Source organism: Corticium candelabrum, chromosome 7 (assembly GCF_963422355.1).
Source record: "Corticium candelabrum chromosome 7, ooCorCand1.1, whole genome shotgun sequence".
In the NCBI taxonomy this organism is placed as follows: domain Eukaryota; kingdom Metazoa; phylum Porifera; class Homoscleromorpha; order Homosclerophorida; family Plakinidae; genus Corticium; species Corticium candelabrum.
The window spans coordinates 2,541,523-2,566,522 of NC_085091.1; the positions used below are offsets into that span (position 1 = coordinate 2,541,523).

The following is a 25,000-nucleotide window of genomic DNA, read 5'->3' on the forward strand; positions in this document are numbered from 1 at the left end:
GAGGTGGCCCTTCAGCGGTTGGTCAAGCTCGATCGGCTTTCAGACTTTCTTGAAATTTTGATGGGATCAACTGCTCTTCGACAAGAAGCCGACAGCTGGTCCTCTCAGATCCAGCCACGACGCTGAGGTTCGTCAAAGAGCAGCATTGATATTAATCAAGCGAGGAGAGTTATCTTGAGCCTCAAAGCTGTTGGTCAGTCCTGGACTTGCCCCTGCTACAGCTGAGGTTGCCGAGAGACTAGCTGCCAAACACCTGCCAAGAGAAAAGAATGTGCCCACATCATGCGAGGCCTTTCAATTCCTATCACTGTCTCGACTCGAATTTTTCAAAACACTGCGAAACACACCAAAGGGTTCTGGCTGTGGCCCCTCAGGGTGGAAATATGAACACTTGAAAGCACTGGTGAGCAAGAGCACTACTGCAGAAGGTCTGTTTTCTGTCTGTGACGTTATTGCTCAGGGAAAGATACCCCCAGCCATACATGAGGTCATATCGAGTTCAAGACTCATAGCTTCACCAAAGGAAAATGGAGATGTAAGACCCATTGCCATTGTAGCATGTCTACGGCGCTTGACAGGTAAGGTGATATGCATCCAAAAGAAAGAGTCATTCAATTTGCATTTCCAGCCAATACAGCATGGAGTGGCTGTCAAAGGGGGCACGGAGCTTCTGATACATCATGTGAGCTTGCTTTTGGAGTCAAATCCTGACCGGGTCCTCTTGAAAACTGACATTAAGAACGCATTCAACTCATTGGAGCGTGCTTCTCTCATGCCTCAAGTTGCCAAGTCTTTCCCTGATGTTTACCAACACGTATTTCAGATGTACTCGAGATGTAACCCTCTTATTTTCTGCCATGGGGAACAACCACATGTATTGTCCTCCCAAGAAGGCGTCCACCAAGGAGACCCTCTGGGTCCTATGTTATTCTCTGCTGCCATTCACCTGCTACTAGTGGATCTCCAAGAGTCACACCCTACAACCCGAGTTCTGGCCTATTTGGATGACGTTTCTCTTCTTGGGCCTATACAATATGTCTCATCAGCCTTCGACGATTTGAAGTGTAGCCTGCCACAGATTGGTCTATCAATTGCCACTAAGAAATGTGAGCTGTTCACCAATGGCCGTCATTGTGAAGACATTCCTGGCGAAGTTCGAGTCTCCGTGCTTGGTACGACTATCCTTGGAACCCCAATAGACCAACCAAGGTATGTTGAAGCTGCCTGCTCCAAATTTGCCAAAGGAGGTGAAGATCTCTGTAACCAACTCCTAGCCTTAGAAGACACCCAGAGTTCGATGCTACTGCTACGGTACTGCCATATTCCACGCATCAATCATCTAGGAAGAACAGTTACACCTAGTCTGATGAAGTCTGCTGCACGAATTCACGACAATCTGTCTCAATCATCATTTAAACATCTCATTAAATGTCCTGACCTAGGAAACGACCAATGGACACAAGCTACATTGCCCATTAGAGATGGTGGGTTTGGCATGTCACCTGCAGAATCCCTGTCTGGCATTGCGTTTGTTTCTTCATGGGCGCACACCTCTTACAACTTCCTAAATCCTTCGAAGATATTCAAGATTCGGTTGATCTACTCGTGGAAAATAGACAAGATGGAACCCCAGGATCAATAGGATTCGAGCTGGAGCAATCATTACCACACAGCAAGTCCTTAGAAGACCTCCTTAGCAATACAAAAGGCCTTCAAAAGAAACTGTCGCAGAACTACTTTAACACCATCACATCCGAACTACTAGGATATACAAATTCACTTCGACAGGCTGCTAGACTCAGATCGTTGCAGGGCAAAGCTGCTGGATCTTGGCTTGAAGCTGTCCCAACCTCTCCCAAGTTTGCACTAAAACCCGCTAACTTCCGACTAGCAACTCGGTTGAGATTGGGCTGCAGCATGCCTATTTCTTTAGCAATTGAAAGATGCGAGTGTAGCAAGATCAATGACAGAGAAGGCTATCACCTTCTAACCTGTAAAACTGGAGGCGGACCCATCTGGTCCCACAAATCAGAAGCAAATGTGTGGTGTGATTGTTTACGAGACCTAAACATAACACACAGAAGAGAACCCAGAAACCTTTACGAAGGAAGCAATTCTCGTCCTGATATCATAGCATTCGATGCCCAATCTGGATATGATATCGAGCTGGACACATCTCTTGCCCACCCGTGAATGAGGACATCAACTTACAAGCCTCTAAGGTGGATGGAGCCGCTGCTGCCAAAAGAGAGTCACAGAAGACGGAAAAATACAGCAAAGAGATTGATGCTATGGGAAATGCATCCAATTGCATTCCTCTGGTTTTTTAGCATTACGGCCGCTGGGGATGGAAAGCCCAGCAATTCCTACATCATCTGTCTCTATTATCTGTAGATGAAGATGGACACCCAAACAGTGGCGAGTTCAAGACATACTGGAGACGCTGCCTGTCCGTTAGCCTCCAGAGATGCAACTCACAAGTGCTCTCAAGAAAACTATGTAGACTTTCTTTTAGCAAGGACAGTTGTACTGCTTATAGCGTACAGTTATTTGATCGTCCTACGTAGTAAGCGGCCGTAAGGGTCGGCGGACATTTTTTAATGTAATAGTGTTGAAATTTTAAATATATGTATTGACAGACAGACAGACAGACAGACAGACAGACAAATTGTTATATTTGAAATCTTACTCTACCAATGACAAGCGCTATCTTTACGTATGCATAACAATAACAGTCAATGAACAAAATGTTGAACGTCTTGATCATACAGAAAATCGTCAAAATTGCACTTAGACAACTTCGACAACTTTTTAGGGCCCCAAAAGCCAGTGTTCAAAAACCGGTGAAATACATGTTGTATCAGATCATTCTATAGACTGCTGTTGACCATATTTTGTCATTTTGCGTTTTTCTCTCAACTCAGCTGCATAACCTGATATTTTGGCAGCTGATTGTACGGTGTCACAAGAATTTGGATGGGCAAGAGAAATGTCCAGGTCTTTTGTCAAGTGTCCAGTGGAATCATATGTTGTTTTATCCGGCCTGTTCTCAGAGTCAGTATACCTATTTCTTGGCTCAACTTGATGAAAAATATTTAACTCGTCTAAACATTTAGTCCAAGTTGACACGATCGTATAGACCTTTTCTGCGGGCGTGGCACTGACGACGTCATCACGGCTTACGGAACACTTGGGTGCTACTTTGATGTCTTGGCGTTTGTTAACCGTGTGAGTTTGTAGCGAAAGCGACCAGTTTTCTTTTCGAACTTTTACTAGCACGTATAGCGATGTATTCAATCAGGAAAGGCCTCATTAGGACCCGGCTCTTGTGTGTTTTGCAGTGATGAAGACTTCTTTCTGTCCTCTGTGGTGACGCTTCCGCGTCATTTTTAGTGATATGTAACATTTAGACCTTACAGACGTGAACTGTGGCAACAAACTTGCGTGCGTAGTACGATATCGATGATACGTGTTCTGTGTGGTACGCACTTACCAAACGGTTTGCAATTGGTTTGTACGTCCTGAATACTTCCTAGAAAGTGCGTCTTTTCTAGTCGTTTAGGGAACGACTGACGTGAAGAGGAAGTCTTTAGACAAGTCTAGTGGTAGTGACAGGTAAGAAAAGAATGCATGATTTCATCTTGAGGTAACGCATCCAGCTTCTAGCGTGTTCATGGCTGCATATAAAAGAATGCAAGAATGAGCTAAGCCAGCAGGACAAGTGCAGTGTGCAAATTTGATGTTGTGGCTTTTCAAAGGCGATGCATACTATCCTGATTTCTTTTCTCATTGTTTCTAGTACTTTGAACTTCATCCAAGTATAGTCAGACTGAGTTGCATTCAGGATCATCTCAATAACATGACCTGACTTCCACACCGTATGGCCTTCTGTGAGACTTCTAAATGCAGCTGCCTGAATTGATGACACGGCAGTTGCTGGTCGGGTGTAGTGTAATATGTTAGCTATAGTCACTACTGGACAAACCATGTGTATTTCTTCCATCTGATTCTGCCAACCATCTGAAGGACAATCTATTCCAAAAACAGACCCTTGTTCTGCATCTTCACTAGAATGTTCTGGCAAGTACATTCCTTGTCTGATGGCTTCTTGACTATGTACACACAATAAGCTTAGTCAAGTACTGGTGGCAAACAAGCACATGCATTGTTAGTTATCTTACCTTTCAATAAGAATAGGCTTTGTTCCAGTTGTTGGCAAAGCAAGGTCACTGGCAATATTAATAGTACGATGTCGTTGCAGAAACATACATAAATCTCTCCTAGTACACATCTCAGGACTCTTGCCAAACACTGAATCTACGGGCACGTTGGAAACGACCTAATGGAAAGGTAAAACAGAGTACAGACAAACTGATATGAGTGATTGGTTCTTCTAGTAGGTGGGGTGGATGAAATCATGCATTCCCTTCTTACCTGTCACTACCACAAAATTTGTCTAAAGACTTCCTCTTCACGTCAGTCGTTCCCTAAACGACTAGAAAAGACGCACTTCCTAGGAAGTATTCAGGACTTACAAACCAAACCGTTTGGTAAGTGCGTACCACACAGAACACGTATCATCGATATTGTACTACGCACGCAGGTTTTGTTGCCACAGTTCACGTCTGTAAGGTCTAAATGTTACACCATCACTAAAAATGACGCGGAAGCGTCACCACAGAGGACAGAAAGAAGTAGTTCATCACTGCAAAACACGCAAAACACATAAGAGCCGGGTCCTAATGAGGCCTTACCTGATTGAATACATCGCTATACGTGCTAGTAAAAGTTCGAAAAGAAAACTGGTCGCTTTCGCTACAAACTTACGCGTTTAACAAACGCCAAGACATCAAAGTAGCACCCAAGTGTTCCGTAAGCCGTGATGACGTCATCAGTACCACGCCCGCAGAAAAGGTCTTGTGGTCGCGTGCCAAAAGGTTGCATGTATACAATAGACAATAACTATTTATTTCTCGATTTGGGGAGTGGTTTACGCGACTGCCATGTCTAAACGGAAACTATCATGCAAGCAAAGTTTACTGTAACTGTTTTGACAGTCAAGCCTTTGTGAATGTCTTTTTCCTTCCTTTCTCGAATGTCCTCGTGGGATTTCCGGGTAGTAGTGCTTTCTCTGAAGCTGATGAAGCCGGTAGTCTTCTGAGGCATCTTTCCTTTACGAGCCACCTATTGAGAAAACAACATGAACACACGCAGATACTCTTGATTAGACTTAATTATTGGTACACTGGGTACAACCCGGTCACGTGACAGTGTGATGTAAACTGATAGAAAAAAGAAGACGCTGTGAATCATAAATTGTATTCAATAGACGCATCTTTTTGGCAGCATCATGTACTATGCATGATACATCAGCGCCGGATCCAGGAATTTTTGAAAGAGGGGGTTCACCGTTAGCAGTTATTTATAGCATTACTAATTTTCTCTTTCTAATGAAATTATTGAGCCACGCCTATTGGGAAGAGGGGGTTGCAACTCTCTTAGTCCCTCTCTGGATCCGGCCCTGTACATGATGTACTGTACATGCCTTATCAGCATTTGGCAGTAGTCCCTCTCAGGCTAGGCTCAAGGGTCCAGCGGGGTCACTTCCAAGGGTCGCAGCTCTTTTGCCTCACAGGAGAATCAACTGGATAGACCCTCGAGCCTTGTACCTAGGCCAGCAGAAGTGTAGACCAACTTTCTAAAAGTAAAGGCCTAACTAAGATTTTCTACCCCCAATTCCTAGCCACGCCTCCTTTGATGCCCCATTCTCAGTATATATGACCATGTGCTATTAGCTTTACACAATTGAGATCGGCTCTGCATAGCTCAGGTTTATGTAAGACGTGCAGTTCTTACAAAGAGATGTCAATCCGCAAGCATTTCACAACAGAGAGTAGCCCGTCCCGAGTGGAGGTGAGATTATCATTCATGTTATGTACCCAGGTCTCAGACTTACTTAACCTCTTTTATAAGCCCTCTTAACACATGCAGGCTAGAGGCTAATGGAGCGGAGTCCAAAGGCAAAGAAGTGCAGGCTCCACCCCACTGTAGCCTCCAGCCTGCGCGTGTTAATTAAGAGAGCCTGTGAAATAGGTAAAGAATTACTATAATATGATGTTACGTAAGAATGACTCAAAAGTGGGGGCTTCAGCCCTCAGCCCCACGTGGTCTACACTCTTGTACTGTGTGTGTACAAAAAGGAGACAAGAGAATAGGAAATAAGGTCCTAGCTCTTCTCTGCCCTGCTTGAGGGAGTGGGTACCAGGCTAGTGGAAACCCATGTATAACTGCCTCGATCATCATTACATTGCATCCAGTTTCAGGGACGGCGGAGCAGGGTGAGGCAAGTGAGCCATAGCCTACCCAACTTTAGAAAACGGGACTTCCAACAACGGGATTTTGGTGACAACTTACAGAAATATTGTTCAAGTGATTAAATAACTTAGCAATTTTTTACGTTTACTGTAGGCGGGGCTTGACCGTGCAAGACATGACCCACCCAACATCTGGAGTGCTCTGCCGGCCTTGAGTTTGTTCATTACAAGCACTTATTATAAACTTTTGGGATGCTCACAAACAAGGGAATAAATTAGAACTGCAGGTTCTACAGATGTACGACATTCAATGTGTATTCAAGAGGGCCTTTCAAAAGCTTGGAAGTCATAGCCTTAATGTCTTAAGGCTATGAACTTAACACATAGTTAATTAAATCAATTATGTCTTTGATTGACTGTCACTTAACTCTGGTACCAAATTCAAAATGTTCTCCCACTGACTAAAATTATTCAGGTTGGACAAGATCTCCTAGATGCAATTATCTAAAATGGGTTTAACAAGAGTACATAATGAATATTGTGGCTGTTGTAGTAATGATGTAAATATCTCTTTCCCCATTTGTTTATACTCAAGAAGGACTGTCCGAATTAAGGCAATGTGAGGCAGTGAAACGGGTCTATGTGATCCATGCTGAACACCATCCCTGACTTCGGATGATGACTGTTCCAAAAGATATCCTGTATACCAGAACAATCTGATGGTTTTGCACAGGGGGAGCACCAAAGGGTAACAAAAGCAATTTCCGACGGCATGTGTCAGAATCAAACAAATATTGTCGCATTTCAGAATCAATGTGCTGCAGCTGCTGACCATGATAATACAAATTGACTCTGCTTTGTCCACCATCTCTGCCACACGGACCTATCTCCTGTATATAGCTTTCCAAAGTAATGGCTGGTCCCCAGTGAACAACTGTGTGCAATCCTTTCACATCAATTCCTAAGCCTAAGGCATTTGTGGCAAATACCACTCTGCACTTGTCATCAACTGGTCTCAGAGATGTCCATATTGATTGCCTCCTTGTTAGCTTTAGGCGCGCTGGAGTGATACATTTCCACAAGTCGATTCTCAACCAAGTTTCACCCTCTGGAGGGAAAGCCCTCTTACTAAAAGTGTGGTTGAAGTGCAAATACAATGACGCAAAGGCATTCTGAGTTCTGCAGTACACCAGTACTCTGGAGCAGGCTACTCCTAACGTCTGAATGATTCTTAGAAGCCAGTTGAGAGTAGACTCAAAGTCGGGAGCTACTCTTTTGAATGAGAGATGGATGTTTCCATGGCCTATCAGGACTCTTTTGCGGAGTCCTAATGCTAGTGTGAGAGCTTTCCTTGTGGATGCAGAGGCAGTTGCAGTTAGCGCCAAGCACAGGACATCCAACAACGACCTCAGCTTGTCAACCATGCCACACTACGCGCGAAATGGTTCCTCTTCCTCACTAAACTCCAGACATGCAGCGCCCTTACAATAAATTAATTCCACATCACCAATTGCAACTAGATGACTACAAAACGCACAGAAAAGACAGAATTTTTCCTTACCACTGAACAACTGTGTGAGCTTCCGAGCCTTCGTCCACTAGCTACCACGGCCACGAACCGCTCTCTCAACTCATTTGCTTGTAAGGCTCATTGCCACTCGCGTGAGCCGACAAGCACTTCGCGATCGGGGCTTCCATAAACATAGGGGAATTCCCCTGTCTTGATAGCAGCGTCTGACGAATCCGATTTACCCACAAAGACAACTGCAAACCCTTTTCGCTTTAAAATAGCGACCTGATCTCTTATCAGCGACTTCAATGGAGTCGCCACAAGCACCACAGCATTCGCAGGATATTGCCGAAAGCCATTGGTTGCTAGTCGGGCACAAACGTGCGGGAGAAGATGAAAAATTAGCGACTTTCTAAAGCCCGTAGGAAAGCACGTCTACGGACAAGGAGGCGAAGAGATAGCATCTGCAGTGGCTTCAAATTCTGCACTCCTAACAGAGGCAAAACGCTGGACACGGCAGTTAAAATGGCTTCATCGTCAGGCAGTGCTTGGAAGTCATCCATAACTACCAGACAACAAGGACGGCCACTCGTACGCTCAACACTAACACCCAAGCTGTAAATGCGATCACGTACCTCATTACTTCTTGCACCTGCACACGCATGTACGCATAAGCGTCGTTTTTGCTACGTTGCTATTAGCATTCTCATCACCGATTGGCCGCCTTTCTGAAGGCGTGGGTTTTGATTGGCGCAGTTGCAATTGAGCAAACAAGAGCCCTCCTCTTCCGAACTAGGTTTGATCGGCGTAGTCCCCAGACCGCTTTTTCTCCCCGCCTTCTCACTCGTTCTTCCGGCCCGCCTCACGTTTAAAAGCGGTCTGGCTCCGAGGCTAAATGTTGGACAGCTGCTCTTTTGGCCTCGTGTTGTGTCTCATTATGATTACACTGTTTCCAAACAATGTTTAATGTCTTTCTACAGTTTAGAGAGTTTGGACAAGTCCAAAATTTGCTCGAATCGAGCATTTGGTCGGGGTTATTTAGATTTATAGGCACCATGTTGCTGCTTTCACTATGTTGTACGTGCCCACGCTTACCGTGGTATGCATCAGATTATTTTGTTTGTGCCTTTCGTGCCTTTCTGATGATTTGTTTTTCTTGCATCTTTTGTAAAGGCTATAAGTTTCCGAGCTAGCTGAGATGCCTTACACCGTTCTGTTCGGAGATTGTGATGTCTAGAACTGCTTTGCTTCTTCAATTCTCTCTCGTGTAGACGTAATAGTCATTGCAATTGCAACGCCTCGTTTCAAAAGTGCGAGACAGTAAGCAATCTACTGCTACAAGACAATCCCAGCCCACCCACTTCTCATAGGCTACGTACGTTGTGATATATTTCTTTATGAAACAAGAATGACACAATTGCACTACTACTTCTAGCAGCACAACAAGTGAGCTATCCAGTCGTCATACAGTCTTTACTATTCACGTTGAATAGTTCATGCTGGACGCGACATATTGCATTTGGCAACACGAAGTAGGTGTGTCAGTACGAGTCAAAACATACGCGTTTGTGCTCTACTCGCTTGGATCTAGCAAACAACTCTGAGACGGTGAGACATAGTGCTTGCTAGTGCAACTTAGCTTAGTTTGTTTGATCGCTTTCGTGTGTGCTTGTTTGGGTCGATACCATTGACTGTCCAACATTAGGGGGCGTCCAACGTAAGGGGACTTTACCCTAGACGTGTAACTTTGAGATAGCGCTAGAAGGACAGCATTGACACTTTCACTGCAAGACGCACTTGCAAAACAAGACGTAGACGTTGACAGTAACATTCGCATCGCGCTAGCACTACTCATCTAGACAGGAAAGTGGTAAATCCGTATGTCCTTTCAAAAGCTGACCTCGGTGAGGGGACCGGCTTCCTTCTTGTTGTCAGGTCTTTATTCGATATTTAATTCACTCTCTCGCTCCGGCCGCCGTCTTCTCGACCTGATGCTAACTCAAACTAATTAGACAACGCCTCTGCCTCTTGCCGTCACAATGATATCGCCCCACCCACACTTTGCGGACGCACCATCTTCTCTCCCTAGACGCTCCTGCCTCCACTGAGTCATGTCACGCCGACGTAATGAAGTTGCACGTGTGCTCACGAAGCGTGAGGTCTGGGCAAGCATGCGTAGACGAGATCCTCGTGTCATGCCACGCCATGGCAGCAGGAGGATTTGACGCTCACTTTGTTGAACCTCTCCCTGACCGATTGACATGCTCCATTTGTCAATTGGCAACACGAGAACCTAGGGTTACGGTTTGTGGTCACCAGTTCTGTTTGGAATGCTTGAGGCCTCTCAGTAGGAATGGGAAAACGACATGCCCTCTGTGCAGGAAGAAGCTGAAGGAAACGGAGATCTATCCAAGCAACAAGGACAAACGCGAAATTCTGAGTTTGAAAATTCGTTGTAATAAGCACGAGGAAGGCTGCAACTGGATTGGTGAACTGAGAAAGCAGAATGAACACAACCAAAAGTGCGGCCATGTAGCTGAACTGTGTGGCAATAATTGTGGAGAACTGGTAATGAGGAAGGACAAAAAGAACCATGAATCTCATGAATGTAGCCGACGGATCGTAGGTTGTCGTTACTGTGATCGATTGCTGGAACATGTACAGTTATTTGATCACTATAAGGAGTGTCCCAAGTATCCTGTTAGTTGTCCTCATCGGTGTGGAGTGCAGGTTGCTAGGAGGGACATGGAAACGCACACTAGCAGAGAGGGTCAGTGTCCTAACAGTCCTTTGCAGTGCGATTTTACATCAATGGGATGCCGATTCATTGGAAATAGAAAGGAGTTACAGTATCATTTGAACAAGGAGATGGGTCATCATCTCAGTTTGACTGTGAGATCGCTGCACAATGTAACAGAGAGATTGGCAGTTGCCGAGAAAAAGCAAGAAGAAGCAGAAGGAAAGCTAGCAGCTGTTGAGACAAAGCAGAAGGTGGAACTTGAAACGTTAAAGCAGACGTTGAATTTTGAGCTGCAATCATCAACATTTGAAATGTTAATCACAAAAGGCTGGTCAGAATCTTTACAATCAGCAGAGTTTGTGAGAGCAGTACTATGTAAGCAAAATCAAATTTCACATGAACAGGACGGCACCTTTGCCTTCTTTTGGAAGATAAGTAATTTCTGCTTACCAGCTTTCTATTCATCTAAAAAATTTTATCATGAAATTTCAAAAGTGGGTTTGAAGCTAAGACTTTCATCTAAATGCATTGATAGTACGCCGATCTCTCAAGCCTCTATACGCGCAACTGTGTTTTTCTATAGAACAAGAGATTTTTTGGAGGGGAGAGTAAAGTGTCAGATGTCTATGTGTTTGCTACCTCAGTACTCAAGGGAATTTGAAGGACGTGATGGATTAAATATCACTAAAGATATTGATTTTATTACTTCGGATTCCTTGCATCTAATCCACCATTCTCTTTCATTTTTGCTTGATTCTGTAAACGAGGTGTTTAGTATTGACTTGGAATCCCCTAACACTGTACCATCCCATTGGACTAAGGAATTATTAATTAGATTTCAGTTGAAGCGGATGGAGGTAGCACAAAGTGGTGGAGCACGTCGACGTCCTTCAGAGGGAGAGAGATGTATTCTGATCTAGGAGACTACTAAGTACTTATATCTGCCAAACTGTCGATGTTGTGATTATGTAGGCAATAGTTTTCAGCTGCTTTTATTCTTTTGCTACTGAGAAGAATGTTGATGTTATGTTGTGAGTTGTGTGTTGTTACTTTGAACAGTGTTGCCATTCAAAGTTGGGCCTACATTGTAGCCTCAAGTAGCATTTTGGGACTACAACTGTTGATATTAATATTGCTCTAGATCATTGATATTAAAATATTGTAAATTTTTAATGCACAAATTTGTATTCAAGAGTTGCTGTAGAATACAGGATAACCAAATACAGTTAGGCCACTATGCTGCTACATACTTCATGAATAATCTTAGTCCCTCACACAATGTGCTTCTGTTGGTACGTATCAGAGGCAATTGACAAGCTGTGTGAATGTATGAACTTGAAACCACACTCTGCAATTAAAAGGTGTGCAGCAAAACTGTCACAGTAAAGCGGCAGTGCTAGCTAGCTTATTTCTAGTTGCAGGTGTGCAAAGTTTTCCAGACTTGAAACTGTTGATAGTATACATGTTTGTGTATAGCACATCTAGATCGAGTTTTATCAAATGAGTATGTTATCAAATGCACCAACTCTTAAAAACAATTCATTAACCCTAGGCGTAGAGAGGATTCTATAGTCGTCTGACCGTAAGTGGCGAACGACCGCGACTCGACGGAAATAACGACCATGTAATCAACTTTGGAATGTATAGCGTGCGTTCACAGTTATCGTTCGTGTAATCTCGACATATGGTTGTTGGAGCTTGTCCGCTAGTCTAGGCGGAGTCACGCAGGACGTTCCAATTATATATATATATATATATATATATATATATATATATATATATATATATATAATTGCTGATCAGGACTTTCGAGTGTACCTTGAAGGTCATAGCGAACAGAGAGTAAGTGACCAGCGACAAAGCGCGCCACACCAAAGTGATTTACCGCTTGTTGATATGACTGCCTGTCCTTTCTCAGCCATCTGTTTAGACAAGTGTTGGACTGTTTGTGTCTAGTGACGTCCACGTGGTGTTAATTTATGCATGCTTGCAAGTAGCTTGCCAGTACGTGTGCAGCAACTGTTTGGTGTTGTTAACTCTAGGGATTGTTGCTTTTGAAGTACGTACCTGTGCCTCGTTCTTGAGGCTAAAATCAATCGTTGGGTGTTTTAGGAACACACGCTTAGCTAAGTTTCCTGCTTTGCAGTGCGTTTTGCTAATTCTACTGTACAACCAAAGTACCCGGAACTAGAAAGGGGTCAAGTTCTCGTTGCCTAAGGCCGAGCACTGTAGTGCTCTCTTTCATTACCCAAGGCCCGGATATACGGGCTAAGGGTATAGTAGTCGTCCAAAGTGCGACCGTACGATTGTATTTATACTCAATTAGCGCAAATGCAAATGAAGCTATTCCGACCAATAGACGAGAAGTGGTGTCATTACCGACCAATAGACAAACGTGATGTCATCATATGGCTCCACCTCTCTTTGTTTGGCAACTGTGCTACGAGAATTCGGCCATCAAGCGTCCATCCTGTACATAGTGTTTAGTCCTTTGCTTTACGGGTTTAGCACATAGAAACAACGCCTATAGTGTATATTTGCACGTGCATGTTTTCCCACCAACAACCAGGCGTTTTATTAAGTTAAGAGCGAAGGTCCTGGACTAGGACACCATGAGGTACGTGTAGCTGTACCTGACTTGTAACATTTTGCTTGTTCCAAAGTGGTTCTGCATATTGGCTCTGCAGTCTGACGTACAGCTTGAATTTCGGTGTGCGTGGCTGAGCGGCCGCGGTGTTGTTGCAAAAATCACTATAATATAGTGTTGTCTTCAACAGAAATTTGGTGCTCCACCGGAATTTGCAAAGGGGGAACGTGCATTGTCCATGACAGCGCGTTTGTTTGTCGGACGAAGCGACTGATCTGTAAGTACGCTAGTGCGTCTCTATTTATTTTTGTTACGGTATCCAAAGTCAGAGCGAACAGAGACGCCTAGTCCACAATTGTACGTGCAAGTTTTCCACATTAATGTTTTGTTTTGGCTCTGACGGTTCTGGGGTCACCTCATTACGACAACTTGTGCTTATTTTATATTTAGAAGTGAGCCTAAATGATTGCAGTTAGACGGATAGCTGTGTAAATACGATAAGCGTAACCACCATGTGAGAGGATTTTCAATGGTGTCAAATTCATGAGCGTTCTTGCCTCCCGATCCTCAGCTGCCTTACACTGTACGCATGTCTTAGCACGTGGAGTGTATGCACTGTACTGATTCTCTATTCATGATCTTCAAGATAATAATTATCATTCTATAATTGAGAGTTGCTGTACCTGTACCGTAGATATGTACTCGCTGGATTATTACCACAGGGTTCAAGTAAGCCCCCAGCCTCTACATTGGCCAAGGCTGGGAAAGTTTCACACCTCTTTAGTCCTCTAATTAATTAATGCTAATTGTGGCACTTTTCACAGTGACTGTTTGCTAGATTTACGCCTGTAGAAATGCTGACATTCTTCTACTTGTGCATACCACGTGTTGAAGGTTTCGATACTCAGATATTATGTAGAAAAGATTAGGTTTCTATATTTTAAGAAGTGGCAGTTGTTTGAAGCTCTATTATAGTGTAGCAACATACAGTTTAAGTTAATAAATCAATCACTTTCACCAATTAACAACTTTACGTGTCAATCTTGAGAAAGATCTCATCCCTTGCTTTACCTCTGGCTAACCCATCGGAGGAAAGGTAATAATCAAGTGAGTACAGTGTTTTGGGACTGGAGTAATGACAGAGCTTGAGGAAGTTTGTTAGAGCAAGGAACCTAACACTAGGATTCCTCACTCTGATATCTACCTATCTGTCTAAAAAAGAAAAAGACAAGAAAGTCAAAACAGACAAGTCTGGCCACACAGGCTAGTCTCTATACAGCTCTGATCTTCCATATCCAGACCTTAACACAAGGCTACAAATGATAGTATAGTTCAACAATCTCAACCGAAAGGTCAAATTCATATCTCTCTCTTTAGGACACTTCCAATCAGAAGAACCAAAACCCTGTGCCTTCTTCATTTACAACCCATTAACCAATTCTATAATTTTCGAGCCAAAATGGCAGTATCGTCCGGCACTATCGTTCCCTCTTTCAATAGAGGCTCGTGAAAGCCGAGCTTATAATAAAACCGTCGCGCGGCATCATTCTTTGGAGCCATCTCGAGAAAGACGCCGGTAGACCCTTGTGTTTTTAGTGCAGACAGCAAGCCTTGCACCATCCGCTTTCCGACACCGAGGCCCTAAACAGAGAATCATCAAAACAGTACATTGACAGCACATGAGTAATGCAGACCCGTCAACTCTTGAAAAGCCAACCGTGTGAGGCAAACTCAAATGTGATGCCACCCACCCAAATTTGGACACGCCTACACTACCAGAACCCAAAACCGCCGGGGGGGGGGGGGAAACCCGGATCTCGTATTACGGCCATACTGTGCCGCATATTGTGTACCACGTGTGGAGTGTATAAGCAGGCTGCAGCACATGCCTTCAACGAGAGAATCAGATAAAGAGCTAGAACACACACACACACACACACACACACACACACACACACACACACACACACACACACACACACACACACACACACACACACACACACACAATGGACAAATGGAGAAATGGATACGCCCTTCGAAGAGTTCCAAAGGCAGCACCCCTGCCTATTTCTAGGTAGAGACCTCGGCGCTATAGGGAGTTTTAGGCCACGCTGATGAACCCCTTGATGCGTGGCCAGAACATCGAAGGGCACTTACTTTGGTGCAGCCACGGGACTGGATCTCAAGTCCACGCGTACCCGTATATACTGTGTGATGTTCTGCCAAGCCAATGGTCTAGTCCACCCCAGTCAAAGAGCAGGTACTCATGTATACTCCTGAGTCGAGAGAGGCAATTGTGTGTGAATTTCTTGCCCGCGGAAATTACGTCTGTACTCGTCTGCAAACCTACGACCTCAATGTCCGGGATGTTTCCATTCTCCAAATGCAACCAAGCACACAAACACACACACACACACACACACACACACACACACACACACACACACACACACACACATTAGTAGGTATAGCCTCTTAAAAACACACAAGAAGGCATAATGTTTAACCCCAGCAGCTGGCCTCCCCAATTTTGAAGACCCAGCAATATCACTGTAAAAAAAGGTCGAAATGTGTGAGAGTTGACCGGTCTGGTAATACTAAAGTTTTAAGGCATCTACCTGAGCTCTCGGTATCAAATCAATATGCAAATGAGAAGGATACTGATTGTAAAGTTCGTCTGGTAAAAACAGTTCCTCCGTGTGTATATCATAGACCAAACTCTGCATACACAAACGATACAGTAATGAAGCCACACTGCAAAATATTACCGACGTCTTCAGCAGTGAAGTCCTCCTTGTTCTTCTTCGGTAGTTTGTGCTCGCTCAGGAGCTTCGGTAGCCATTCTTTCGTATATTGCTCATAAAACAATCGCGAGTCAAGAGCTCCTAGTATGTAGCCACAAACGCCTTCCTCGTCCTCCACGACAAATGCAAAATCAGGACATAAATGAATGTATGGCCCTACATATCTACAAGATAATAAAAGTTGATTTAGTTCAATTACTGGTGGTGGTGATGACGGGTGACCTTTTGCCCAATAAATCTGGGTAGTGTGGATAGAGATGAGTTCCATCTGTGCCGGCATCTCCGGTTAGCAGACACACTTTGTATGTTAAGGCCTACAAGAGAAACACAGTGATAGGACATTCACACAGTGAACTAGACAAACAGACAAATGAATGAACATACGAGATGCTACATTGATGAATAGATGAATGTGTAAATTGACAGACAAACACAAACAAACAAACTCACAAACTGGCAAAAGGCAAGACAAAACAGACAAACAGACAGACAAACAGACAGAAAGAATGGAAGACAAACAGACTGACAGATAGACAGACAGTTTAAAAACTCTCTGAATGTTGATGCAGCATTTATTAATTATAAATAGTTGGGTTTTGTTGTGTGGCCCATTGTGGGCTTTTGGACTGTTGTTTGGACAATTAGACTGTAATAGTGCTGATGTATGAAAATATATGTATAGACTGATAGACAGACAGACAGACAGAAAGGAAGACAGACAGACAGACAGAAAGGAAGCCAGACAGACAGACAGACAGACAGACAGACAAACAGATAGACAGACAGACAGAAAGGAAGCCAGACAGCCAGAAAGGAAGCCAGCCAGCCAGCCAGCCAAACAAGCAACATACATACATACAAACAAACAAATATAAATGCAGACTAGATAGTATCACAAATAAAGTCAGATACTAAACAACAGAGAAATAGACACAGCACAAATAACACGGCAAACAGTCTCAGTACACACCTCATCCTCTCGTCTGTACGGCCGCACCGTAAATACTCTCGACGATGGCTCCGCTGGAGCAATATCAGACGAAAACAACCCTTCAGGTCCATCACACGATGGTAGCAATCTCTGTCACAAATCGATGTCAATGTGGTAAACACGTTACTTTCACAACAAATAGATGAATGCTACCTGCATTTCAGCAGCAATTCCACCCCTGAAAATCCACGGTTCCATGTCTTCTGGCAAAAAGCTGATTTGCTTGCCTTTCTTCTTACAGCCGGCCTCTGTAAAATCAGATTTGAAATGTATTGTATTTTAGTCGAAGAACAGGCTTGACAACTGCTGAGTACAGCATGACAATAGTCCTACACTCGAACCTCAGGCAGTATGGGACCAGCCGCTGCCCGGATTCTAGAAATGCATGAAAAAGGTATTGCACGTTATCTTTGGAATCACTGACTATTTTAATGTAAAGGTCTGGTACTCCAGTTCTACATACAGTATGAGCGTACACTACACACTTGTAGTACACTGTAATGTATCAGTACTTTGTACTACAGTTACATACTCATATAATTGAAATTGGAACAATTGACTATGCATTGGTATGTAAGACAGCTACGGAACGTGTGTATTTCTACAAAGAGTTTCTGCTCCCAAGTGCCTATCCTCAGAGCCCGAAAGCCTCGTATGCACTAGTGAAAGCCCCATATGCACTAGTAAAAGTGCCCGGATCACAAAAGTTTGAGTGTTTACTTGTGAGTATCTATAGAAACTCTAATGTGACACTTGCATATCTTAAGGTTTCCAACCAAAATTTTTTGCATGATATGACATCAAGATCAATGACAAGTCGGTGTGTAAACTGGAGTGATGACTGCAGTTTAGTTTCCAATGTAGACTGGATTAGAGAAATGAATTTTTAGTGTGATGTTGATGAAATAGTCAATTATGATGCAGATGTGATGCACTAGTGGATGTGTGTACACGCACAGACACAGAGGGACGCGCGTGCACACACACAGACAGACAGACAGACAGACAGACAGACAGACACACCACAAGCATTATATGTTTGATCATGTACATAATACACTCTTGTATACCTAGCCAGGCAATGTATGCGTCTAGTAGCATGACCACTTCCTTCACATCCCAGATATACGGGTAGAGATCATACAGTAGTGCTCGATTGGGAATGTCTGTCAGTTGAACAAACATGTGAGATATCCGCTTACAGTTGTGACGAAACGCATTAGCTCGAGCCATCCAGTGTCTCGACTACACAAGAGGAGCAAACATCTTGAGACAAGAAAGTGCAAAGCTCTACAAAAAGTGACAATACTTGAACAATGCCACCGACTGAGTCATCTTCCATTTCACTGGCTTCTGTGTCGCTGCTGTTCTCACCAGCAGAGACCATTTTTACATCGTGAGACGGATCTGTATACATCGAATCATCATCGACCCTTGTGTGTACATATGGAAAACACAACTACGATTCATTTCAATATCGAAACTCTACCTTCTCTCATCTCTGGTTCTTCTTGAGTTCCTTGTCCTCGTGATATGTTCGCATGTTTCTTCAACCAGTGAAATTCCTTCATGAGCTCGACTGCTCGTGGGCCGTGCTGATGAGGTAAATAGAACAAGTCGACGAGCAGCGCCACGTCCTCCTCTGTCATCTGTGTTTTCATCTTCCTAACATCCTGCTGTCTGTGCCGTTTGGGAGAACTCTCGTCCTTGTCACGAGGCTCGATGCTGTCCTCATTTTTCTCTCCTATTTCCCCTCCCTTGATCTCCTTCTGGACTTCAGCAACGGCAGCTGCTGACACCACCTTTGGTTGAATGCCTGCTGCAGAGATGGGCTTAGCAAATTCAGTCAACCATGCTCTTACCGCCTTCTTCAGCGACATCTGCAGATCATACTCTTCGTTGGCATCAAAGTTTTGTACTTCAGCGCTGTTCGTAGGCTCGATCTCCATGCCAGACTCGGTCCCAGAGTCGTGTCTATCTGCACACGAAACGTCTTCAACTACAGCGTCTTCAACTACAGCGTCCCCGGCATCTGACCCATCATCATTCAACTTCTCTTCCCCACTCTCTTCTTTACTTTCAGCTTGCATCACTTCTTCATGGGGTGACGATCGTTCTTGTTCTTGTCCCTGTTCTGGTTCCGCATCCATGGGCTCTATTTTTGCCTTCACGGAGAGATGATTCCCCTTCCTATGTTTCGCCTGTGCACAGTGAAACCAAGATGCCAGCGTGTGTATGGCAATGAAATTAGGTTCAAATTCACAGTTTGGGTTGGTGAGTATTCCATTCAGCATTGGATATAACTCAGTCGATCGACTGTCGTATGGACCTAAAAACAATCGTCGTTGGTCGTAATCGTTTGCATGGATGTTGTCCCAGATAACTGGTTGACGCTTGAGTGATGCCATCACCTGACCAATTGACTCTGTAGAAATCACCTTTGAAATAACCCGAGGACCTAATTCAATTTAAGAAAAAACTTCATGCAACCATCATATCACAACTCAATGAGTGTAGACCAACGACTTGCCTGTCCAGAAAATGTTAATTGCAGGATGAAGTTTCTCACCCAGAGTCAAGAGATACTGAGACTTAGCAACAGAGGGATCAGCTCTTGACGAACAGTATTCTGCAACAATGGAATCAAAATGCTATATCTACGCAGCAACTCGTGAGAAAGCTGACAGAGCATCACAAGTCAACATTCGCGAAAATCTCAAAGACCCAGCAATGCGTGAATGCATTACCATTACGTACTACCTCACATAGAATGGCATACCCTTATACATGAAGTAAAAATCTTCAGTGTTGTTCACCAATCATGCTCACCATGTGGTTAGACTTCTAATCTGCCTTTATTAGGCAGATATCAATTGCAAACGAGACATACAAGCACACAGAATCACGTGCTGATAAATTACCTGTAGGACAAAACAAGAAGATCTCTGGTTGTCCTAAATGTTCGTATATCAAGTTGGTAACATGAACTTGAGCTTCAGCAAACGACGTAAACGATCGTTTATCGGCTGGTGACAGTTCCTCTTCGATGTCGTCAAACAGAAGGGCAAATGACTTGCAACCCATTTGCCTCACCTGTAACAAGTTGTGTGAAGGACATACTTTAGGCTAAATATTTACATGAAAAAATGACAGAAAACTATTACATCTAAACACTACATGAATGAAGACTTAATTTTCTAGCAATGAGACATGACCATGTATAATAACATGACGAGTTTAAGAGCGCATCCCCACTAGCGACTACATTAGTTCAAAAGTTGTTTAGATCTAAACATATTTAGAACTTAGTGTGTCTGCATTAGCACTAAACATGTTTAGTTGGCAGCTTAGACAACTTTCGCTAACCCTTTCAGTCCAGAGGTAGTTTAGATCAAATTGTTTAGCTTTAACTATCACATGATGATAACACGCATTCCATTAACGATGGCTGCTGCAAGTGCATCTCTCTTCTTGGTCTTATTATGCTTATGGGACATTCTGGAATGTGTCTGTGTGTGTGTGTGTGTGTGTGTGTGTGTGTGTGTGTGTGTGTGTGTGTGCGTGTGTGTGTGTGTGTGTGACAGTCTGAGGAACAAAACAGAGAGTTACCACAACGTAGCACACAACGGTTTGCTAGCAGATCCCGTAAGTGAGCAAACCAAGTGTGGACGCCCTCAACTAAACAGGTTTAGATTCTAAACAAGTTATTCTAAATTTAGTTTAGAACAGACCTAGTGCAGACACAGTCTAATTACCTGGTCCATTTTGCTTTTCAGCAATGCCATTTCTTTCTCGCCTGACAAGATCATGTCCAGCCCTGGAGATAATGCGTATATAAAGTTTACATCATGACTCTGGGAGCTGAATATGAGATCCTTGAGATCGCCTACATGACAGCAACAACAAATGTATTATTCCTAGTTAGTGTTATGCCTAGTTCTGCTAACGTCTGTCTATCTGTGTGTGTGTGTGTGTGGTGTGTGGTGAAACGGCACAAGTCTAATCAGTTGCTGAGTAGGGGTGGCCTGGCAGTACATAAATGTTTAAGTGTCTTCTTCTTCCTCTTTGACTATGTCATCATCATCGACTCTATCATCGATCCGATCATCATCACTTGCCTTCACTGATTGTACCTCAAGTCAGATACCAGAGCCTGACAGGACATGCTGTTGCTGCCATTGTAGTCAATGTGAACGGTGCTTCAAATCCAAGCCAGGATTCCAATGGCATAACTGTCATCGTCGCAAACGCTGTTCAGAAAAAGACAGCAGTCAACTTCCCCTGCCTTGCATATGTGGAAGACGTTTCCGGTGGCTCATGGACATTCAGAGACTTAAGTGCAGACAGTAACTACCTCGTTTTCAGCTCTCACCATATATGGGGTGGCATGGCCAGACACTGGCAGCTGTAGTCTAGTCAAGTCAAGTGTGTGTGTGTGTGTGTGTGTGTGTGTGTGTGTGTGTGTGTGTGTGTGTTGATTTCTCTATCACCAGTTTGTCTTATATTCTTCCTTTTCAATGTCCACAAACAATGTTGAATCCATCAATCAATCACACTCATACCAGCTTCAGATGCCGTGTAAAGTTCTCTCCAGCCTGCACGATGTTTGTGATCATCTTTTGGTGCATACATGTAGGAGTTCATGCCCCATTGCTGAAGTCTAATACAATAAAATGTCCAATCAAAATATGTGAACACACACACACACACACACACACACACACACACACACACACACACACACACACACATGGACAATGGACAAATGTCAAACCCTCCACGTCATTCGTGAATGACGTCAACCTTAGGGTCAGTTGCGGAGATAGCTCCCCCTGCCTCTAGAGACAGGGCCTCCATGCACTACGTGGAGGCTTAGAGCCAGCGCTACAATCCACCTGGAGCTTGGCCAGAGTCATCCAGGGGCACTGACTATGGCGCAGCTTTGGGACTGGACACCAAGGCCCACAAGTACCATCTGCTGCATGAAGTTACTGCCAAGCCAGCAGTATGTCCACCCAGTCAATGACCAGGTACTCATCTATACTCCTGAGTTGAGAGAAGCAATTGCGTATAAGTTTCTTGCTTAAGGAAATTATGCCATAGCTCGACATCACTGTGACTTGAACCTGCAAGGTCCCGGATGTTTTCATTGTCCAAATGCACTGTCTAACCAATTGAGCTACAGCGCGCGCACGCACACACACACACACACACACACACACATCTACAGAAGCCCTAATGCATCTTCATCACGCAATTATTGCATTACCTCATCATTCACAACACATCATCACTAACATCCAGATGTATCTAGCAACAATCAGCCTTCCCAGTCCCAACAACTCACTATAACATCCATGGACCTCACAACCCAATAACCCAGACCCATGTGTAACCAATACCATCACGACACCATACAAAGCACTCAGAACAAACACAACAAAACATAGAAAGCAAAACGTTCCACAACGTAACATCCACTCTGCTCTCTTTCTCTGACCGTCACGTCACTTTCACGTTCGCATTCGCACTGTTTTACCTCCGAAATAGAGTCTTGCGTTGACCGGACGTCCAAGGCCGACCGTAGAAACCTAGTAGAGGACGGAAGAGATGAGAATTCGATGAGAGAAACGGAATGTTGAGTTGTCGCTCTCGTCGCCGCTGATGACCGCCAACGACGGTGCGGTGCGCTTACCTTCGACTACTCCGCAGAGGAACGGCGAGGAGGTTGTCATTGTGGACATGAGGCGTGAATTTACGTGTAAGTGTACATCCGGGTATTGCTAAAACTAGCATCCGGGTATTCAAAAGAATTGCTTGTGGTCACGTGCTGATTTGTACACTAGACAATAACTATTTATTTCTCGATCCTGAGAGTGGTTTACGTGACTGTCATGTCTAAACGGAAACTATCATGCAAGCAAAGTTTACTGTAACTGTTTTGACAGTCAGGCCTTTGTGACCGCCTTCTTCCTTCCTTTCTCGGGTGTCTTCGTGGGCTTTCCGGGCAGTGGCGCTTTTTCTGAGGCTGCTGAAGCGGCAGTCTTCTGCGGCATCTTTTCTTTACGAGCCAACTATTGAGAAAACAACATGAACACACGTAGATAGTCTTGATTAGATGTAACTAGTGGTACACTGGGTACAACTTGGTCAAGTGACGGTATGATGTAAAATTGATAGGAAAAGAGAAGACGCTGTGAGTTATAAATTGTATTCAATAGCGGCATCTTCTTGGCAGCATCATGCACTCAATGTTATGATACATGATGTACATGTCTAGTCAGCATTTGGCAGTGGCTGGACCTAGGCTCAAGGGTCCAGCCAGTCACTTCCAAGGGTCGTAGGTCTTTTGCCTCACTAGGGAAACAACTAGATAGATAGACCCTTGAGCTTGGTACCTAGTCCTGCAGAAGTGTAGACAACTTTCTAAAATTGGAGGCTGAAGATTTTTAACCCCGCCCACTTCATAGCCACGCCTCCTTTGATGCCCTCCTCAGTATATATGACCATGTGCTCTTAGCTTTACACAATCGAGATCGGCTCAGTATAGCTCAGGTTTATGTAAGACGTACAGTTCTCACAAAGAGATGTCAATCCTCAAGTATTTCACAACAGAGAGTAGCCCGGCCCAAGTAGAGGTGAGATCATCATTCATGTTATGTAGCCTAGTCTCAGACTTACCTAACTTCTTTCATAGGCCCTCTTAACACATGCAGGTTAGAGGCTAATGGAGAGGAGTCCAAACGCCAAAAGTGCAGGCTCTGCCCCAATGTAGCCTCTAGCCTGCGCGTGTTAATTAAGAGAGCCTGTGAAATAGGTAAAGACTAGACTTACAAGTACTATAATATAATGTTCTGTAAGGCAGACTCAATAGTGGGGCTACAGCCCTTACAGCCTCCATGTTGACTACACCCTTGTCTTGCGTGTGGACAAAGAAGAGACAAGAGAATAGGAGAGTAGGCTCTCTTCTCTGTCCCTGCTTGAGGGAGTGGGTACTACGCTAATGAAACCCCATCATGTAACTGCCTTGATCCTCATTACATTACATCCAGTTTCAGGGCCAGCGGAGCAGGGTGGGCCAGGTGGGCCATTAGTCTCACGTAGCCAGACCATCTCCGCCTACATCCTTCCGCCGGAGATGGTCTGGCTACGCGAGACTAGGTGGGCCATAGCCTGCCCAACTTTAGAAAACAGGACTTCTACCAACGAGATTTTGGTGACAACTCCCGGAAATATTGGTTCAAGTGATTAAATAAATTAGCTATTTTGTACGTTTACTATGGGCGGGGCTTGGCTACTCAACACCTGGCCCACCTAACATCTAGAGTGCTGTGACAGTCCTGAGTTTGTTCATTCATTACAAGCACTTTTAATAGACTTTTGAGATGCTCACAAACAAGGGGGCAACTAGAACTGCAGGCACCACAGATGCAAGACATTCAGAGTGTATTCAATTGGGTCTTTCAAAAGTCTAGAATTCATAGCTTCCTCCTATCTACATGTGTGAACACTAAAATGCTTCCAAACTTACTTCACGAAGAATCTTGGCTTTCAGTTCCTCTTGTGTAAGCGGTCGTGACTCGTCATCGCTAACGACAGATGAAACGTCCGATTCGTAATCATCACCCGTAGCCGGAGGAACCACAGTAATAGCACCAATCTGTGGCAGTGGCTTGTGCACCGTTGGCAAGTGAACTTGTGACGAGGTTGTCTGCAACGTTGCGGCATCTTCCTGCTCTTTGAGCAAGATAAACGTTTGTAAGTGAAGAAGCTCGTTGACTCGTTGCTCAATGATTCCAAGAAACTGCATTAGGTTGAGATCTGTGATGCCGGCTTGACCACCCAGCAAGTCGGTAATGGCAGAACGATCGCAGTCAATCTTTGTAAAGAGGGAGTCCACACCTGCAACGCATTGTGTGGTCTGTCACGAGCCAAAAATTTATGTCAACAAACAAAGTCGATGATCGAGGCTTAAGCAAGCAAGCAGACACGCAAAATAACTGACAGATGGATAGATCAACAGACAGACTGACAGACACCACAACAGACAG

The 25,000-nt window shown here is 44.1% G+C and overlaps 3 protein-coding genes across 4 annotated transcripts in view; 1 reads left to right on the top strand and 2 right to left on the bottom strand.

Moving 5' to 3' along the window:
* The first annotated feature begins 10,025 nt into the window (after positions 1 to 10,025).
* LOC134182471 (TNF receptor-associated factor 5-like) lies at positions 10,026 to 11,484 on the top strand. The gene has a single exon (XM_062649874.1). The coding sequence runs from the start codon at positions 10,030 to 10,032 to the stop codon at positions 11,482 to 11,484; it is 1,455 nt and encodes a 484-aa protein (XP_062505858.1). The 5' UTR covers positions 10,026 to 10,029.
* A 2,686-nt stretch (positions 11,485 to 14,170) lies between these two features.
* LOC134182149 (protein O-GlcNAcase-like) lies at positions 14,171 to 22,725 on the bottom strand. Of its 2 annotated transcripts, XM_062649505.1 has the most exons (15): positions 22,645 to 22,725; positions 22,489 to 22,540; positions 21,512 to 21,609; positions 20,705 to 20,835; positions 19,871 to 20,042; positions 19,480 to 19,578; positions 18,439 to 19,407; positions 18,259 to 18,356; positions 18,020 to 18,194; positions 17,103 to 17,197; positions 16,929 to 17,039; positions 16,181 to 16,272; positions 15,927 to 16,122; positions 15,773 to 15,874; positions 14,171 to 14,792 (listed from the first exon to the last, which is right to left on the bottom strand). In XM_062649505.1, the coding sequence occupies exons 1-15, from the start codon at positions 22,691 to 22,693 to the stop codon at positions 14,592 to 14,594; spliced, it is 2,640 nt and encodes an 879-aa protein (XP_062505489.1). In that variant the 5' UTR covers positions 22,694 to 22,725; the 3' UTR covers positions 14,171 to 14,591. The 2 variants fall into 2 exon arrangements, with proteins under 2 accessions (XP_062505489.1, XP_062505490.1); XM_062649506.1 differs by lacking the exons at positions 22,489 to 22,540; positions 22,645 to 22,725 and adding an exon at positions 22,450 to 22,466.
* A 59-nt stretch (positions 22,726 to 22,784) lies between these two features.
* Positions 22,785 to 25,000, bottom strand: part of LOC134182255 (coiled-coil domain-containing protein 63-like) — a 14,415-nt gene continuing 12,199 nt past the window's right edge. The window contains exons 18-19 of the mRNA XM_062649642.1: positions 24,481 to 24,851; positions 22,785 to 23,023 (exon numbers count right to left, since the gene is read on the bottom strand). Of these exons, the coding sequence (XP_062505626.1) occupies positions 22,898 to 23,023; positions 24,481 to 24,851 (497 nt within the window). The 3' untranslated portion in view covers positions 22,785 to 22,897. The remainder of the gene's footprint in view (positions 23,024 to 24,480; positions 24,852 to 25,000) is intronic.